At 64.0% G+C, this 14,253-nt stretch overlaps 1 protein-coding gene across 6 annotated transcripts in view; it reads right to left on the bottom strand.

Moving 5' to 3' along the window:
• Nucleotides 1-13,490, bottom strand: part of DOK7 (docking protein 7) — a 34,148-nt gene extending 20,658 nt beyond the window's left edge. For 3 of the 6 annotated variants that reach the window (XR_004324552.1, XR_004324553.1, XM_032493150.1), the window contains exons 1-4: nt 13,301-13,490; nt 13,183-13,228; nt 3,731-3,961; nt 1,697-1,897 (exon numbers count right to left, since the gene is read on the bottom strand). Coding sequence is in view for 4 of the 6 variants with exons in the window: in XM_032493150.1 (XP_032349041.1) it covers nt 1,697-1,897; nt 3,731-3,961; nt 13,183-13,228; nt 13,301-13,354 (532 nt within the window). In the remaining 2 variants the exon portion in view is untranslated. Of the gene's footprint in view, nt 1-1,696; nt 1,898-3,730; nt 3,962-13,182; nt 13,229-13,300 lie in introns of those variants that run through there. The other 3 variants (XM_032493168.1, XM_032493175.1, XM_032493182.1) reach the window with 3 other exon arrangements.
• Nucleotides 13,491-14,253: the final 763 nt, after the last annotated feature.

The raw sequence follows: 14,253 nt of genomic DNA, 5'->3' as shown, positions 1-14,253 counted from the left end.
CCCGAAACCCCCCCACTGCTCTGGGCAGCACAGTGGCCAGGGCGTGTCCAGCAGAAAGGACTCTGACCGATGTCCCATCTGGCCCCTCCACACCAGCCCCGGGCAGGCAGGCCAGCAGCTGTGCTCGCCCTCGCTCCCGAGCAAATCCCCAGGCAGGGAAGTGCGCAGGCCTGGCCGTGGTCAAGGCCCCTCAGACTCTGGCTGTGGCTCCCAGGCCAGCTCCAGGGCCACTTTGCCAAACTGCCCATCCCACAAAGCCACCTACACCCCTACACCCCAGCCACACACCCCTTCCTGCCTCTCTCTGCATCTCCAAACTGTTAACCTCCCCAGCCCAGGATGGCTGATCGTCATGAATTCGGTGGCTATAGCCGTCTTGCTGGCTCGAGCAGGAGCTTGAACCTCACCTGCCTATCCACCTCTTTGCTGAGCATCTCTGCAGCCTGTGCCTCGTCCCCTCAAATGCAGGGTCCTGTGGGCTGCCAGCTGGGCGGATGGATCACAGGCCCAGATCGGCCTGTTCCACGTCACATCCCCTTTGCAGAATGAGGGGACCAGGGGGCCAGCATCCAGCACACACACGCCCTCCAGTGCGTTCCCTCCACCCAGAGAAATTCAGGCATGACGGAGGCCCTGGGGCCCAGTGGACCCACACTCAACCCTGGCCGTACTGAGAGTGTGTGCCACACCCTGTGGTAAGCCCATGCCACTGTCATCCTCACATGAGGCTGCGGGTTGCGGGGTTAATGCCCCTTTACAGGGCTAGGGAAGTGGAGAGAGGTTGCCAGCAGCTCGGAGCCTCCATCTCCCCTCCACATGAGGGAGGGGCTGATGCCCCTCACAGGTGGGTTTCCCAGGCTCCCATCCAGGCTCTGCCCTCCGGACCAGCACACTGACTGGAGCTGTCGAGGCCACCTGCCAGGTCAGCAGGAGGCCTGGGCTGGCCGCGAGCCCAGGGCAGCCAGTGCAGACAGGCTCAGCCCCCAACCCTGGGAGAGAGAAGACAAGGGACTTTGCAGCCCCCACAGCGACTACAGGTCCAGAGGGGTGTATCGCTCCCCTGCTCAGAGGATAGCGGGGACCCCTGAACACCCCATCCCCACTGTGCCCCAAACTCTCTGCCTGAGGGACTGTGTGCATCCTCCCAGCCCCACTCCCAGCCTGGGGGCCAGCTCCCTGGAGTGCTCACCTGGCCCCCGATGCCACATCAGTCCTCGAGACCCCTGCCCTCCCAGCTGGGTCCTCACATTTGGCCCTCATCTGTGATGTCAGGGCCTGGGTTTGGAGAGATCAGGGCCATGGAAGCTAGGGTGTGCACTAAGGTGTTTCCCGAAACATCCTTAATAAACACATCTATTCCTTTTTTTTCCCCCCACTAAATCCAACTTAAGCTGCTCTAATGCTCTGGGACCTGGGACAAAGGCCGGTGAGCGACAACATGCGATCTGGGGATGCCAGGTGCCCCTCCTCTCCACCTCCAAGCCCCTCCCTCCGACGGGGAAGAGCAGGGGCAGCCCCGAGGGCCCAAGGGGCTGGGCTCAGCACTGAGAGCGGGGTGTTTGAGACATAACTCTGCCGTGTTTCCTAGCAGCCAGCCTGCGCGCGGGTGGGTCGGCTTCAAGCCACAGTCCACCCAGGGAAGCCGAGAGGTCTGGGGCTGCCCGTGGCCCCAGGTCCCCGCAGCCCACGTACTTACAGTACCCACACCTGGTCCCGCCTTCAAAGATGAATCCGTTCGGCACGGCCCCGTAGCGCCGGAGGTCTGACAGCTTCCACTGCCCCGCGACAGCCGGGGGCACATCCCTGGCCACCACGAGGATGTCATTGCAGAGGTGCAGGGTGGCGGGGCCGCTCTCCAGCTTGGTGCCTGGAGCCACCGTCACGTGGAATCTGTGTACTGGGGGCCGGGCAGGGGTAAGAGGGCATCACTGGGGACAGAGGCGGCTGGGTGGGGAGCAGCACCCGGGTGTCAGCTCCAGAGGGCGGGGCTGCCCCCACCCCACACCCCTACCCTCCACATCTGCTTCCAGTGCCACATCTCTCCCCCAGTCCCACGGGGACCGCCCTGACCACCCCTCCTCATCCTAACAAGGCTGATGTGGCCTTGGTGCACTCTGGGAAAAGCTCCCATGAGCCTGCAGATAAATCCGCTGCATCAGGGCTCCTGTTCACAGCGAGTCCTCTGAGAAACCCCTATAAGGTCAGTGGGTTGGTCCCATTTCAAAGATGGGGAAATGGAGGCCTGGGAAGCCCAGCCCCTGGTCAGTTTGTGGAGAGTCCAGGGTCTGCCTCACAGCCCAGCCTGGCTGCACGGACACCCAGGACACCGTGGACCCCTCCCTCTCCAGTCAGGGGTTCTCCCTGGAGCTGAACATGACGACGTGCTCCCCGAGGCCTCCTCCACCACCCACGTCCCTCCTTTGCCCTAGAAGCCCCTCAGGAGGACAGTCGTGAGCTCTTCCCTCCCCAGACCGCCCCACCTCGGAAGGGGACACACCCTGGAGGAGCCCAAGAGCACCTGGGGCCTAGCTGCCCACCGCCTGTGTCCACCAGCCTCATCTCTAGCCCTGCCCCCTCCTCCCCGGAGCCCCACCCGCGTCCCTGCAGTGGGGGCCTCAAGGGGGTCCTGACGTCCAGTCTGTCTGGCCCAAGGTGGCCAGGTGTCAGAGACCCCATCACAGTGTCCTGGTGATTTCTCTCAAGGAGCCAAGACAAGGCACCAGCTGCCTCTGTGCAGGGTCTCTGACTGCCCCCAGCAGAAAAGGAGCTGTGCACGGAGCCAGGCTGAACTGGCAGGACCCCAACCGGAGGGCTTTCTGGAAAGACGCGGCTCTCCCTGTCTGCCCCTGCACCCCCTCACTGAGCCATCCACATGCCCCATGCATGAGGCTCCTGGCCTGGGGGCTCCCAGAGGAGGGAGGGGCTGCTGCCTCCCACCCCCTACCCCTGGCTGGGCTGAGCTGAAGTGAGCCAGGCCCTCACCTGGGGCAGAAAACCATGGCCAAGTTCAGTGATATTTCAATGATTATTTGAAGAGTAAAATTTAATGCAAAATGCCCATGGTGAGTGAAACATCAAATGTTTAAATAAAGACCAGGCTAGTCAAGGTTGTGGCACTAGGGTGGGTGAGGAGGCGGACGTTCCAGGTGGCTCAGAGCCTGTCTTCACTTTAAATTCGAACACTTTGTTCATCACAGGCTTTGGGCTTTAATTTTGAATTTTTTAAATACTGTGTTAAAATATCATGGGTCTTTGCGGCTCAGCTCGGGGTCCACCCACCTCTGCTCACACAGCCTGCGGGGCTGAGAGGTGGGCCGGGTCCTCCCCGTCCGCCTCCAGGACGACCTCCCAGGAGCACAGGCACCCCCCGCAGCCCCCTGGCCTCCCTGCTACTCCCTTCACCCCAGCTCTGGGCTCAGCCGCCAAGTTAGGGAGCAAAGGGCAGCAGTTTGCGAGGTCAGTCCACTCAGACAGTTGCTTGCTTTCCTTAAAGTCGCTAGTTCTGATGAACAGGGTCACGTTAGGGAGTTGAAAGGGCCTCCCCCTCAACCACAGCCGGGCCCCTCCAGGCCGGGACACTGAGCCCTGAGCACAAGCCGGGCAGAGGGCGTCAGCAGGGACTCGGGGCCGCCCCGAGTCACGTCCCAGCCTCTGCAGCCCGTTGGTCAGTGAACCACGGGACAATCGGGGCAGAGGCTGTCCCCTTGGACCCCGCGACGACGTCACTCACCCTCACCGAGCGCGTAGCGGATCCGAGCGTCCCAGGCACACATGGCCTCCCGGCTGTCGAAGCCCAGCATGACGGCCTGTGACAGGCAGACGATGGCCAGCGTGTGGACCAGGCCCTCGTAGGGCAGGCCGGGCTCCAGGCCACAGATGTCCTCCAGTGTGAGGCTGCTCCGTTCCCGGAGCCCCTTGGCTCGCTCCGACTTGTCCCTGTAGGCCAGCATCAGCAGGCAATCTGTAGAGGGCGCCAGAGGGGCTGTCAGGGGTGCCAGGCCACGGCACCTCCGCCCCCAAGTCCCCAGCATCCCCCACGCCCGAGAGTCCAGGTCCGAGACGTGACCCCAGGCCAGCCACTCAGCCACTCTGGGTGCCCTCCCCTTTGCGCACGAATAGCACCTCCCACCCTGCGTGGCTACAGGCTGCACGGGCAGTCACAGGCCCGCACCGCATCCCGGCTGGGCCTGCCCGCCTGCGCCTGGCCGCAGCCAGTGCGCCCGCCTGCCCCAGGCTCTGGGGCTGCAGGGCAGCTCAGCCTGCCTGGGCTCAGGCCTCCTGCCTCAGCCCGCGACTGCGGCTTCCCGCCACACCTGCACCCGCTTTGCCTCCTGGGTTTCTCGGTTTCCAGGGTGTGACTTGGACCCCAGCCCAGGGGCAGGGAAGAAAGCCACTGAGCCATGGGTCCCACTGCCAGACACTACCCGAGCCACCCCCAGACCCGTGCAGCAGGCCCCAGTCTCACTCCCGGCTGCGGGGGACATGCCCAAGTCTATCTCCTCAAATTCCCCTTCTCCCTCAGCGATCATAGTCGCTGTCCTGGGACCCGGGAGGCAACACGCAGTGCACTTGAAGGGATGCAGTTCCAGAGGTGGCACTGCCCCCCCCCCCCGCTCACCCGTGTGGCCCTGGCAAACCGCAATAGAGCAGATGACGCGCGTCCCTCCTAAGTGTGCCTGCGCCCGGCCCCAGCTCCCAGTCTGTGATGAGGGTGTGGGGTCTGGGGGCCCAATGTGAACACCTAAACACTGAAGTGTGACACAACCCCGAACCCTGGGTGGAAGCCGGGGCAGGAGAGGATGGGGCAGCAGAACACGGCCATGGAAGGAGCACAGGCTGCTCCCACCTGAACCCTCTGGAGAGCGGTCCCGCCACCCCAAGCGACCACCAGATCCCAAACGCACTTGACTCAACACTCACGTTGGCACCAGACGGAGCACACGTGTGGTGTTTCCTGCCCGGCCCGGCCCAACAAACCACAGGCACAGCCCCCCCTCAGAGCCAGAGGGGGCCTGAGCGACACGGAGGCCTGGGTTCGCAGCCTCTCCCTGCGAAGGCCGGAGGGTGGACGGTGTGCCCGGACCCCTGCCTCTGCCGCCGGCGTGAGAGCAGCTGCAGACAGTGGGAACCAGCATGGGTGACGGTGTCCTGACAAACCTGTGTTGACTAATCCAGGACTGTGATGGGGGAGCTTCCTATTTGAGACCTTGTCTGTAGTGCTTGAAATTCTCATATCAGCAAAAAGCCAAGATGTTCCCATTTTGAAGGAAAACACAACACAGAACCCAGAGAAACCCCCTGCCCGCCCAAGCACGTTCTCCCTCGAGCGCAGCTCCCTTTAGAATTTGTGGCCTGACCCGGAGAGAAGCAAGTCAGACGGGCCGCGTGAAGGCATGTGTTGTTACGGAAGTGTCCCCCAGTGTGTCACCAGATGCCCAAGAGGCGACAGCTTGGGAAGGGGGTGGGCACAGAAAGACCCCCAGTATAGCTCTGCTCAAAGAGAGGCCACCAAGGCAGCCACGGAAGGGAGCGCAGGCGTGGGGACGGCCCCGCCACCCACACCCAGGAGGCTCTACCCTCAGACCTGCCGACCGCCTCCCGCCACCCCTTCTCCGAAGAAGCTGGCCTCGCTCATGTGGTTTTCCTGTTTGCTGTCTGCCCTCGACCCCTCCCCGGAAGGGGAGCTCTGGACGGCAGACCCTCTTCTACTGGAGCAAGGACAGCCCCCATCGCCTGGCACCAAGGACGGTGAGGACCTTTTGTCACATGAAAGGCCATTCGCTTTAGTTGTGGCCGGACCAGCAAGGCAGAACAAGACTGTCACCTCCTTTGTTCTAGGAGTTACGCTCCCAGTAATACAGCAAGGTCAATAAACCTTTCTGTAAAGAGTCTGACAATCACTATTTTCGGAGACCTGGGCCGCGAACTCTCTGCGACAGCAGCTGCAGGCCACACGTAAGCCAAGGGCTGTGTTCTAATAAAACTTTATTTCAGAAACGAGCAGCCGGCTGGATTTGGTTCATGGCCCCGTTTCGCCAACTCGCAGTCTGGAGTCAAGTTTGCCGCGGGAGTCCCTGCGTCACCCCACAGCCCCTCACACCTTCCGGCCGCCTCCTGCTGCCAAGCGGGTCCCGCCGCCCCGGACGCCTGCACCGCAGGCTGGTTTGTGTGAGACTCGGTGCAAACGCCGGCATCTGTCCCCGAGACCCTGCTCCCGGCCCGCCCAGCCTTTCTGAGTCCTGGCTCTATCCGAAATGCAGCTCCTGTCCCACTCCTGGAGGAGGTCTGAGAATCAGTGCACACCTTCGCCCACCCGCGGTGACCCCCAGAACCTGCAAACAGGACCTGATTTGGAGAAAGGGTCTTTGCAGGTGCGATCACGTTAAGGCGCTCAAAGTGGTCATCCCAATCATCCGCGTGGCCTAAACCTGGAGATGAGCGTCCGTGTGAGCGACACAGACACAGAGGAGAGGCCAGGGAAGCCGAGGCGCAGGCAGACGAGCCGCAAGCGGAGGAGGCTGGAGTGAGAGGCGGGAGGAGCTCAGCGCTGCCGCCGCCGCGGTTTGGGACCTCCAGCCCCCAGGACTGTGAGCGAGTGCGTCTGCGTTGCTTGAAGCCCCCCAGTCGGTGGTAATTTGTCACCACAGCTCTGTCACTGATCTCACTTTTAAACATGAACAGAACAGGGTGAGGGACAAGGCTGCGGGACGTGCTCCCGCCTTCTGCTTGGTGGGACCGCCCAGAGCCACAGCTGACGCCCACCGTCAGACTCGGGGCCCCTCGGCCCCCGCTGTGGGCTCCATTAGCTGAGGTGGAACCCAGTTCACGGGAGGGGGCTGGGTGGGGCGTGGCAAGTGTGGGACCCAGTGGGGCCCTGGGACGGGCAGCTGCCCCTCCCCATCACCTCGGGCCACAAATTGATCCTATTTTTAAAACCCGTTCTGTGGGGGACACTGTTCGGCACAAGCCGCTGCAGTAACAAGCACGAGAGAAGCAGAAATTCTCTGTCCGGGGCCTGAGACACAGCAGGGTAGGGCCTGGGGAGACAGTGCCAGCGTTCCCAGGGAGCAGCGACACCACCGGCCCTTCCTGCCGACACGCCAGCCAGAGGAACGTGAGCGCCTGTGTAGCTGGCCAGCTCAGCCAGGGACCACACTGGGAGCATCCTCGGGGCACCGACCACTGTGAGGCCTGGTCAGCGGCTGAGGAGGCACCAGCGGCCTTCCCGCCCCGCACCCTGGGCCCCCTACTCGGATGGCTTCTTCCTCCCCACACCAGGCCACGTGGGCCCCAAACCCCCGGCTCCCACCAGCACCCGGCCAAAGCGTGGGGCTGAAGGGGCACAGCCTGGCCCGGGGCCGTCCTGACTCCCGCGGCAGGAGATGAGGAGATGAAGCCGCCCACAGGGCCTGGAGGGAGGCCTGCACGAGGGCAGCTCGCCACCAGGATGGAGGGGACCGGGCCGTCATGGTGAGAGGAGGCACAGATGGCGTGATGACAGAAGTGCTAAAGATGTGAACCCAGGAAGTGAGGACCAAGGGGGCCCGCACAGGCACGCACACCAACACACACTCACGTATGCTCACACAAACATCCACACGCTTGTTCACGCGTGTATGTGCACACACATATGCCCTTGCACATACACTCATACACGCTCTGCATCCCTGTGCGCAGGTGCCACGGCCTGAACCCTCGTCTGGGACTGGGGACCCGTCCCTCAGATCTTGGAGCCTCCACTCTCCGTCTGAGAAATGGACGCCACCCACCCCACGGAGTGGAGGCGCTAACACTGCCCCAGCCTGGCACGCAGAGGCCCTCGGAGACACCACACACCCACGTGCAGAGTGGGAGGAGCAGGGACCTCGGCCTGGGGCCTGGGACAGTCCCCATCACCATAAACACCAGGGAGGGCACACTTTGGGCCACGCAAACCCGCCTGGGGGTTGCCCCCCCCCCCAGTGACATCTGCCCGCCCACATTGAGCGTGGGTGCTTAGGTGCAGGACAAGGCAAACTCTCTGGCGCCCCGTCATCCCACACAGGGTCCTGCTCATTGAAAGGGCCACTGGAAGACCCCCACTGGGGCCCCTCGGAGCCCACCTCCATCTCCTGCCAGCCTCCCCTACAGCCCTCAGCCCAGTTCATTCTGCTCACGAGCAGCCCGGGGACCCAGGAGACAGAGCCCATCTCCTGTGGCGCTGACACCGAGGAGGTGAAACAGCCAAACTCCGAAAAATGTTGATAAAGAAGAAAACTATGAGCAAGTGCCATTCAGGGGACCAGAACAGGACTTCGATGAAAATGGCTGCTGGGGGCCCTGAGCACAGGGGTCAGAGACTCTGCCAGCGGGGACAGTGGACTCCCGAGTGATGTCAGGGCCAGCACCGCAGGAAACAGCATCATGCTAGAGGGAACAACAGTGCAAAAGCCCAGGCCAGGGACCCGGTGGGCAGGGCCAGCAGGAGGGGGAGGGGAAGAGCTGTCCAAGGTGTGGGCGGGTCCAGCCAGGTGAGCCTGCCAAGCCAGGCCGCGAGCCTCGTCCCAGCCCACCAGGGGGCCCTGGGAGCTGCAAGCAACAGAGGACCCAGCCTGGCTGCGTGAGGAGAACCAACACGGGGTGACAGCAAAGCTCCAGGCTCCTGCAGCTGTCCAGGCGAGAGGCGCTGTCGGCCAAGGCTGGGCAGAGGAAAGGGGGCCCAAGGCGAGGCTCTTCTGGAACCATGGTGACAGCCCCGAGGGGCCTTCCCTCTGCCAGGGGCAGCGCTAACTCCCAGGACCTCTTGGCAGGCAGATGAATGGGGGAGAGAAAGAAAGAGGATGATGCTGGATTGGGGGGGATGCCTGGGGAGGGGATGCGGGGGTGGGGAGAGGATGTGGGGGTGGGGGTTGGGGTTCTGTCCTGGACACATAAGCCAAGAGGCCCTTCGGACACCAGGCGGCGTGCACGCCGGCAGCTGGACACACGCGTCTGAAGATGTAAAAATAACTGTGGAGTCATGGGCACTCAGAGGCGTTTACAGCCCGGGGCTGAAAGCCTGGGGAAGGCGGCTGAGGAAAGGAAATCTCTGGGCCTTGTAGGAGGCAGGGGGCCGGCAGAGAGGATAGGGAGCTGGGAGAGGAGATGGAGGTTAATGCCCACCCACGGGACGCAGCCAGAGGAGCGGTTGCTGGATTTAGCCCTCAGAGGTCACAGTGACCTTGAGGTGGTGCCTTCAGCAGAGCAGCAAAGCAGCAGGGCAGGAGCCTGAGGGGACCCTGCAGTGGGGCAGCAGCCTGGGGGGTAGCCCTGGGCACTGGGGTGGGGGCTGCTGACCGGCAGACCTGCTGGTGCCTCAGGCCAAAGTCAGGAGGGACCCTTCTGACCTAGAGGCCCAGGCCCGTTTAGGATACAATTCAGGGAGGAAGCAGGGGCGGGCTGCCCCAGGGCATGGGCATCAGCGCTGCAGACAGTGTCCCGGGCTACTACGCACCCGGCAGGTGAGGGTGGGCCCCTCCCGCCCGCCACCCGCCCACCGTCCGTCCACCCACCCTCCACAGGGACCATCTCCAGGGCCCAGTGAGGACCCATGCAGGCCACACAACCAGTACAAGCAGAGGCAAGAGCTCAGCCCAGGCGTTCTGATTCCCAGCCTGGAACCAGGGGCTGTAGGAGGCCCTGGCCCTTTTGTGAGGTCCCCATAAGGCCAGGAGGGCTGGCCACCACCCATACCCTGTCCTTGGGCTTCCTGCTCAGCCAGGACTGAGATGTCATGCCCATTCCCACGGGACACAGATGATCCCAAGCCAGGAGGTGGGACCGGAGAAGGGACCCTCCCCATCACCACCCGCTGGGACCCCTGTCCCCGTTGGAATGTGCCCACCTTAGCAGAGCTGCCACTGTGTGGGAAAGGGGCCAGCACAGGCCAGTGGGACAGCTGGTGTGGCTTATAGGGCACGCGCCCCAAGGCCCCTGCAAGCTTGCACGGCCCGGGTGATGCCCAGAGTGGCTGGGTCCACAGCACCTCATCTGGCAATCCCAGCCCCTGCCATCCTGCCTGTGACGGTGACACTGAGTCGAGGACCCTGCCCTCCAGGAACTCAGCACCAGGTCTGAGAGCAGGGATGGGGGCGGGGGGACCTGAATTAACACCTCACCATCAGTGGTGGGGTCAGGTGTTGACCTTCCAGGTAGCCAAGGAGCAGTGCAGGCTGAGGGCAGGAGGCAACACCTAACCATTCTTGGGCCAGGCTCCTTGGGTCTCCAAGTCTCAGCCCCTCTGCCTAGAATGACCCAAAGGTTCTGCCAGCTCCAGGGCTCAGGGTCCCTCCTGGTGGCTTTTCTAGGCTGAATCAAGCCCTGGTGGTCCACAAGGGAAGTGGTGAGGCAGGGTCCTTGGAGCTCAGTGTGCCAGGAGCCACCCTGGCTGCCACCCGGGACCCTCTAGGTGCCTCCTCTGTGGGCCGCCCCCTCCATGGGCCAGCTGTGCGTGATGCCTCTTCCCACTAAACCTTAGCCTCAACTTGGGGAGGAAGAGCGAGGCCGCCCTGGGTCCCCAGGGGTGGGCTCAGGCCTCCCTCCTCCCAGGGGGCCTGGCCCAGAGAAGGGACCCAGACAAGAATTCCTGGGCCAGGACAGAGGTGGAGACTCCACCTCCACCAGGGGCACAACTGCACTGAAGCGTTACTGCCTTTTATAAAGACAGTCACTCATTTTCATGAAGGAGGAGTTTCCTTTCCTTTCACTAAACTTTGTTATAAGAAGAGTAAGTGGTTCTGGTCAAGAAAAGTGCAAACAAGAAAAAACCCTGAAAGCCAAGGGCCCCTCCGTGCCCCCCACCCCCCACCCCCGCAGCCTCGGGCAACCCTCAGAGCTGCCCCTTGTGGGCACTCCTGGGGTGGAAGCAATTTTTAAAAACAAAGTCCTGGATTCTTCCTGACAAGAAGGCAGAGTGCCTCTCCTTTCTCCTCCACAGGCCCCTTCTGTGCTGCACCCAGGACCCGGGGTCTTAGCTGCGAGGCCCCCAGGTACGAGGACTTGCCCCCTCAACCCAAGTCTACCCAAGAGAGCCGGTCTTCAGGACAAGTTGCCGCGCCCCTCATAGCCAGCCCCCCCCCCGATGCGCTCCGGGTGGGGCGGCTCATCAGCTAAGGGCCAGGGAGGGGAGAGCGAGGGGTGTCAGGACTCCTGGCGGGGGGAGGGGCTGACCACCCCCAGGACCACAGCCGCCAGCACAGGGCTTGAGGGCGAGGGAGGGCTGGTGAGAGTAGGGCGTGAGACTTTGGAGCTCCCTCCAGCCAAGCACCTGGAAGACGATGACCGCATGACCACAGTCCTCGCGCAGCGTGAGGACGAAGGAGGTGCTGCTAAGATCACCATCACCGGCAGTCGGTGACCGGAGACGCTGGGGACAAGGACGTTAGATGCAAGGCTCAGAGCAGACGTCCACCCAGAGGAACCACGTGTACCTTCCACTACCCCAATCCCCTCCGTCCCAGCCCCGGGGCAAGATCCTGCCTGGAGTGCCCTCCCCCTCTGCTTCCCCTCAAACCCAGCCCTTGGAGAGGAGACTTGTCTTTCCCTGGGATCCCGTGGCGCTCTGGGGCTAGACAGTGTGGGAAGACCCAGCAAAGGCTTGCTGACCGCTAAGTCCACTGACAGACTCAGAGCTAAGGCACTGATGACCCACTGCAAACTCCCGCAGTGCAGGAGGCCCCCCACCCCCACAGGTGTCCTACAGGGCTGGACAGAGCTTGCCTCTCAACTAGCTCTTCCGGATACTGGCATGAAATCCACCACCGGGGGCTGCAAATCACTACTCAGTCCCACCAAGAGAGACAAAGGACACCCTGGGGCTGGTCTTCCGGTGGGGCACCTGTCTCAGAGGCCTGCACAGGCTCCGCCTCACCACCACCCCACCAAGCAACCCCCAGCCAGCAGCCATGCCTCGTTTCCAGCAGCAGCTGGCCACAGCCTCTTGGATCAGCATGGGCCTTCTCCACACCTCCATCTCCACCCTCAGCCTGGCCAGCGCCTCCACTCCCTGCCTGACACGGCCCCCTCTGTCCCCACAGCCCCTGCTGCTCCCCTACCAGGCCTCCCTGGAGCTCCCCAGGACTAGGACCCCATGGCACCTGGCACGGAGTCTGGGCGTGAAAGACTGACCAGCTGAATGAAGGGTGCATGGAGCCCAGGCCACCCTGGAGGGGAAGCTGAGGCCAAGGCAGGAGGTGAGTGTGTCTGAGGCCCAAAGCAGGCCCTTGTATTGCCACCTCAAGGTGGCAGCTCAGCAGAAGGGATGGAGGAGGGGAGCCCTGAGGGGCACAGGCAGGGGGCCCCCACAACAGCCTCCCTGGGAAATGACATACATCCCGGGCGCCCTGGAGGACTCTCTAGCAGCCCGCACATGTGAGGCAGCGTGCACTCACACCCCCAGCGTCCCACACAGACCCCTGGGTGCCTGGGCCGGCTCCAGGGCACCTGTCTCCTGAAGCAGCTGCAGCCACGCAGCCCAGAGCCTCCCGGCTGCACCCGAACCGCTCACTGCGGCTACAGATGCCGAGCACCGGGCTCCCTGCCGCCTCCTCCCAGCTGGGGGCACTGGCTCTGGTCAGGGAAGTGGGCTGGGGCCATCCTCTCCTCCCAGGACCCGTCCCCCCGACATGAAATGGAGTTCACTTTTCTTAAGCACAGGAGCAACACTCTGTTCCTACCTGGCCACCCAGCCTTAGCTCCATCTGGGATCCACACCGCCTGGAACACCCATCCTGACTTGGATTTAATGACACAGCTCAGTCCTTGCAAGCGCAGGGAGCCCCAACTTTCTACGGTGCTCCCTGCTGCGTGATGGGGGAGGGGGCCAGAACGGTCTTCTGCTCTTTTGGCCCTCCGGCCTCCACAGGCCCCTCCAAGCCCCTTCCGGCCTGAGTCTGCCCTTCTGCAAAGGGGGTCCCTGCCTGGGGATGCGGGTCCGAAATGACCGCTCCCTGGCCGATGAGGGTGCAGGAGGGTCCTACCTCCCGGCGTCCCGGGCAGGCACAGGCCGAGGCCGGAGCGCTCTCCGGTTACAGCCCTCAGCCCCGGCGCCGCCGGCTATTTCGGGCGAGCTGGCCGCGCTCCGGGCGGGCTGGGCGCAGGAAGCCACCGGCGCCCGCGCCCCGTACCCCATGCGCCGCGTCCGCGCCGCGCCCCGCGCCCTCTCACCTGCCACAGGCGACGGCTTGCGCAGCACCAGCCACCTACTCTTCCACTGCGGGGACAGAGGGAGCGTGAGCGGCCGCCCGCGCCCCGCGCCCGCCCCGCGCCCGCCGCGCGCCCCGACCTTCTTGCCGTCCCGCAGCTTGACCTGGCCCTCCACCAGCGCCGCCTCGGTCATCTTCTGTCATGGTGCCCGCGCGCCCGCCGCGCCTCTCCCCGCCGCCCCGCGGCCGCCCGGCCTAGGGTCACTTTCAAAATAGCTCCGGGAGGGCCCTGGGCTGGGCCGCGGGGCGGGCGCGGCGGCGCGCGGGCGGGGCCGAGGTGCGCGCCCGCCCGTCCCTCCCCGCCCGGCGCCCCGCCCCGGCGGCGGGGCGCGGCGGCACCTGGGGCCACCTGAGCCTCCCCACCGCCCACCCCACCCCGCCACGAGCGAAGCACAGCCTGGGGCGCCGGCACTGCTCGTCCCAGTGGCCGGGAGGACGGGGGGGGGGGGGGGGGCAGGTGCTTCCCTCCCAAACGCAAAGGAAACAACCGACAGAAAGAGGGCATCCGTGTGGGGGCGCTTGCCAACTTCAAAGTGTGTCTGCAGCCAAGTTGGTTTCACCCTCTGGCACCTGTCCCTCCCACCACCCCTGAGCTGTCTGTCAGACACCACTGACAACAGACTGACGGCGAGCTGACCCTGGCCGGACCCTGCCGACCCCCAGCCCCTCCCCCCACCTCCTCTCCCCCCAGACACCCCCCTCCCCAGGCAGGGTGCTGGAGGGGGGTCCACTCATGTCCCTTGGAAGCAGGGACCCCAAGTGCAGGTTCATGCTGGGTGGAGAATGGGACCCAGGACACGCGCACACCATGGTGCCTGCGTCTCCGTGTCTGATGCCCCTCCCGCCAGGGCTGAGAGCTAGCTGACCCTCCAGGTAAGGATGGCTGCTCTGTAAAGGTCCCCCCGGAGCCCCCGGAGCAGGGCTGGAGTGGGGGCGCTGAGCTTCTGGGCCTCCCCCGCTCCTCCTTGTAGCTCCAGCCCAGCTGCCTGGATTCTTTTGGAGCCCAGATGGTTTGGGGGACCCAGCAGGTACA

Source organism: Camelus ferus, chromosome 2, assembly GCF_009834535.1.
Source record: "Camelus ferus isolate YT-003-E chromosome 2, BCGSAC_Cfer_1.0, whole genome shotgun sequence".
Taxonomy (NCBI): Eukaryota; Metazoa; Chordata; class Mammalia; order Artiodactyla; family Camelidae; genus Camelus; species Camelus ferus.
The sequence above is the reverse complement of the archived record's forward strand: the minus strand, read 5'-3'. Positions and strand labels throughout refer to the sequence as shown.